The 4,828-nt window shown below is 57.8% G+C and overlaps 1 protein-coding gene across 1 annotated transcript in view; it reads left to right on the top strand.

Moving 5' to 3' along the window:
• Positions 1-4,828, top strand: part of LOC102468403 (protein-arginine deiminase type-2) — a 56,569-nt gene that overhangs the window by 788 nt on the left and 50,953 nt on the right. Inside the window, 1 exon segment of the mRNA XM_006172262.1 lies at positions 13-123. Coding sequence (XP_006172324.1) covers positions 13-123 — 111 coding nt within the window.

Genomic DNA, 4,828 nt, shown 5'->3' on the forward strand with positions numbered 1-4,828 from the left:
CCCGGGCCGAAGGGGGGAGCCAGGGCCGAAAAGGCTGCTGGAGCGGACCGTGGGGCTGCAGTGCGGGAGCCGCGTCGAGGCGGTGTACGTGCTGGGCACCCACATCTGGACCGATGTCTACAGGTGAGCCGGGCCCCCGCGCCGGCCCCGAAACCCCTTCCGAAGGCGGCGCTCAGCCCTGATCTCGCGCCCAGAAATCCTGAGCCCTTTGCCGGACCCGCCACTGTGGAGAGCTTTCCTCCAGCTGGAGTTGCCCCTCGTTCTGAGGTCGCGGGGCCCAGAAATCCTAAGAACTTCACCAAGAAACGGGACAATCCCCAAACCTTGTGTCCACCTCCCCGAAATCCTGAGACCCTCCTCCCAGAACTCTGACACAGACAGCCTCAGTCCCTCGCCACCACTTCCCCAGGCCCCTCCTTTCTCTCCCGTCCTCCCAGCCTGGCGACCTCACACCCCTCAGCCTCTGCTCCATCCTCTCCCCTTTCACTTCCCTAGTCCTCTCAACACGCCCCTTCCCCTCGGATCCTCCTGACTCACACCCACCTCAGCCCAGGCTCCCTGGCTGCTTCTCGCTCCCAGCTCAGCCTCCTGGACTTGCCCAGGCCAGGGGAGGAGAGGGGAGCTGCCCTGGGGCGGGATCTGGCCCTGGGGGTGCTCAGGCTCCGATTTCGCCATGTGGGGGCTGCTGGAAGTTGCCTGTCCCCAGGCATTGGCCCAGAGCTGTGTCCCCAAATGCCTTACCCTGACTTCACCCTGGAATCAGAGAGGGACCACATTTCACCCACTGAGGGCCTGGGACTCCGGATGCAGAGGGAGGTTCTTTGTCCAAAGGGTGCCCCTGATTCCATATCCTGTTCCCTCCCTTCTCTCTGTGCTCAAACTTGGTGGATTTCTGAGCCAGCGGTGGGGGATGGGGGGGGGGACAGAAAGCAGCCCAGCCCAGTGATCCATCTCCCTGAGTGCAGGGTGGGGCCCTGGGAAGTGTAGTTGGTGTGAATGAAGGGGCGCAGCGAGCCCCTAGGACTGTGCTGGGGTTTATCCCAGCCCTCGGTTCCAAGCATGTAACATGCTTTCACTGTTAGGGTGGGAGGGGTCAGTCCAGGAAGGAGGCGGCATGCAGGACTCCGAGGGGGAACTCTGTGCTGACCTGGGTGGGTCTCCTAAGTTCTGTGCCTCCAGCTGAACTCACATGGCGGTGACAGCTCGGCCTATTGTTTCAAAGTCATTTTTGCACCTGGAGTGGCCTGCCTCTCCCAAACCCCAGCAAACCCTATCCGTGTCTCACGTCAGCCCACTCTCCTTCACCTCCTGTGGCCCTGGCAGCCCTGCCCTCCTGCCTGGCCAGTCTCCTGCCACCTTCACAGCAGGCGCTGGCCATGCTGATGCCATCAAACCCCAGGACCAAGGACCCTCTCCGCCCCTGTCTGGGCCTCAGCCTCTACCTCCACCAGGCCTGGCTCAGTTGTGCCACGTGTGAACCTCGGACTGGAATGGGTGGTCTCTGAGAGTCACAGCCTATCAGGGGAGTATGGTCCCTGGGAGCACTAGGGGTCTGGGAGAGCTCCTCTCCCTGCCCTACCCCCAGCCCTGAGCTGGGCAGTTCAGGGAGCGGGCCAGGAGCCAGGGCGCTCAGGTCTCTAAGCCTCAGCTGTCACCATACCCGCCTGTTTGTGTGCTGGGGCACTTCTGGTGCAGCCCCAAAGTCTGGCACAGTGCCTCCCATGGAATGGGGAGCAGAGGAGGGGCCCTGCACAGGCCCCCAGCCCTCACTCTGTCCTGAGAGAGGAGCCCAGCCAGGTAAGGGCAGGGAGCAGGAGGTACAGACTTATCCCCCCTCTGACAGGGGACAGGGGTGTGATGACTCCCTTAGTCCCTCCCCAAGACACCAGCCACAGTCACAGTGACCCCCACCCCCACTTGGCCTGAAGAGTCCCCCCACCACCCAGAGAGGCAGAGCACCATCCAGAAGAAACCCAAGAAGAGCCACCCTCGAGCTACATTCATGCCATCAAAGGTGTTCTATTAGTCCACATATTTTAAACAGTTAAAATAAGTGGGTGCAGCAGTAATGCGGCTGACCCACACGGGAAGGTTCAGGGTTCAAGCCTGGAGATGTCCCTGAATGTGCAGGGCACATGTGAGCCTAGGATCTGGGGCTGCTGGGACTGGGGGTAAGTCCTGTGCGAGGACCCTGTTGGGGGCATTCTCTCTTGCTATGTCTCTCTTTGTCTTTCTCATTTATCCAAGAAGAGCGAATAAACGTTTAACAAAATAAACAGGCACAATTCATTTTAATAGTATTTTTTACTTAACTCAGTATATCCAAAACATGACCATTTCAGTGTTTAATGAATATCAAAATCACTAATGGGAGAGTTTACGTGTTTATATGCTAGGTCCTTGGAACCCAGTGTGCATTTCACGCTTAAAGCGCATCTCTGTGTGGACCGACTGCCTTGCAAGTCTCAGTAGCCACCGTGTGCGCCTGGACAGGCACCTGGGCCGTTGCCTTCTCCGCTCTGCTGCATTTGGGACTGGACGTTTCTGTGTTGTGGAGCCGCGCTGTGCACTCCACCATGTCCAGCAGTGTCCCTGGCCTCTAGTCCCTAAATGCCTGTAGCAACCCCAAGTCCTGACAACTGGAAATGTCTCCAGACCCTGGCAGGGGGAGATCTCCCCAGTTGAGAGTCACTGGTCTGGTGAGAGGAGGCATCTTCTAGAATTGAGGAGCCTGGGCTGTTACTGCCCCTGTCACTCCTGGTATCCAGTGCTGAGCACTGCTGTTGGCATTAACAACGGCCAGACATTAGTGAGCACTGTGACCCGCGTGTCACCTCATTTCATCCACCAGGGGCCTTGGAGGCTGTTCCTTGACCCTCCTGCTCTGCAGGTGACTAAAGCAAGGCTCAGAGAGATCCCTCTATTGCCTCATGTCACGCAGGACTGTCAGACCCAGAACGCCTGCTCTTGCCCTTCACTCCATCCTGCGTAACCCTAAGACCAGCAGGCTGAACTGGATGACCCTCTGGGCCTGTGTCCCACTGAGAATCCAGCATGGACACAGGTCCCAGATCAAGACTCCAAATGGTGTCCCCCAGGGCCTCTGAGAAGACCCCCAAGGAAAAGGCCTGTTGGACCCCGGGCCCAGTAGTTGGGGGGTCTCAAAGAGGAGTGAACAGGCCTCGGCACAACCCCCATTCCAAGGGTTTGTGGCTCCTTCTCCTAAGATACAACCTCTGCCCCGCCCCACCCAAGGCCCACCACCCACACTCCCCATTCCCCTTCTCACCCAGATGCACAGCAGGGGCCTCGTCTGCTCATTCCTCTGCAGTCTGTGGTCCAGGAAGGAACTGCCCTACCTACATCAGCTCCTCCCTCCTCTCTGGGACCCCAAAGGGTACTCAGAATGCAGGCTGCCCTTAGGGACTGAGAAGCCAGCCAGGCAGTGGAAAGAGGCAACCCAGGCTAGGTTCTAGCAAATCACTTTGTTCTCTGAACCTTTCTTGATGCAAAAGAGGGTCAATGATAGCATGGAGGACTTGTGTCCCTTTGGAGCCACACATGATCCCGGTGATAAACAGTCAGCCCTTCTACTACCCTATAGGGGCCACCCCAGCCATCCTACGAGGGGTGCTCTGGGTCACCCACGCTCTCCCAGCAAAACTGGCCCCTTCCAGAATAGATCCACTGCCCCGGCCACATTCTGACTGCTAGTCTCCAGCAAGTTGTGAGTACGTGCACAGAAAGCAGGAAGTAGGACTTTTTTCTAGAGATTGTATTCTGTGATCATTGGTAACGACACTTGCTGTTTCCTTCTGCTCTTTCCACTGGTTCTTATCTTCGGTCTGGCACAGATAGGCTTTGCCCACATGACTTCCCCACTGGGACTGACCAGGGTCCCCATGTGGTTCAGGCCTGAAGTTAGAAAGAGGACACAGAGCGTATGCATCCCCAGGTTGGCTTCACCCTCCCCAGCTGTCTCTTGTGAGTGAGGTTTTCATGTGCTAGGGGCATGGACACCCTCGAATCTGGAAGGCTTGGAGCAGGGGCAACCTTGGAGCAAAACAGCTTACCCACAAACCAGGTGGCAGAGAGAGCATCTCCATCCCTTTCTCGGTTGAGGCATTTGTCTGCCGGGGTGGGATTTGCACTTAAGCAGGTGTCCCCTCTCCTCCCTGGTGGAGAGAGGCCAGGATCCAGATCCTGATGATGCAGAAGCTTTAAGGACAAAGAGACAAGGTCAACAATGATCTCTTGCCTCTGCAGAGCTGTCTCCTGACCTCGAGTTGAGCCCCTGGACTGGGAGGTGGCAGATAGAATGACCCCCCCCCAACCCTTTCCTGGGACCCCCAAAGCAGACCAGCCATTTTCCCCACAAAGCCTTGCCCATCATTCTCTGGTGGAAGACAGGAAGCAGATAGCTGGGCGGGCGTTCCTAGACTCTGACGCAGGCAAACCAGAGGAGACGGGCAGGATGTGCAGAGGGGCCTCCTGCCTTGGTTTCCCTAGGAGAACTGAAACTGCTCCCAGCTCACTCCCAGACTCTGTCTCTTAGTTAGTGTGGGGTTTCTTTGGAAAGTATCATTAGGACATGACCAAGAAGAAAATGTCCAGTTTGCAGCAATAGGGGGTTAGGACACCATGGGTCCCCATCATGGGCTAGGCCCCGCCACATGGATCCAGCTCCTAGCGGCCCCTGCACGCACTCCATTCCATCCACACTGGTTTGGTGGATCCCGTGGCCCCTGAGCCACCAAGTTCGTCCCTGCCTCAGGGCCCTGACAATTGCTGTTTCCTCTGCCTGGACCACTACCGCCCCCGCCCCCCC

This window comes from Tupaia chinensis, unplaced genomic scaffold (assembly GCF_000334495.1).
Source record: "Tupaia chinensis unplaced genomic scaffold, TupChi_1.0 Scaffold000146_1, whole genome shotgun sequence".
Classification (NCBI taxonomy): domain Eukaryota; kingdom Metazoa; phylum Chordata; class Mammalia; order Scandentia; family Tupaiidae; genus Tupaia; species Tupaia belangeri.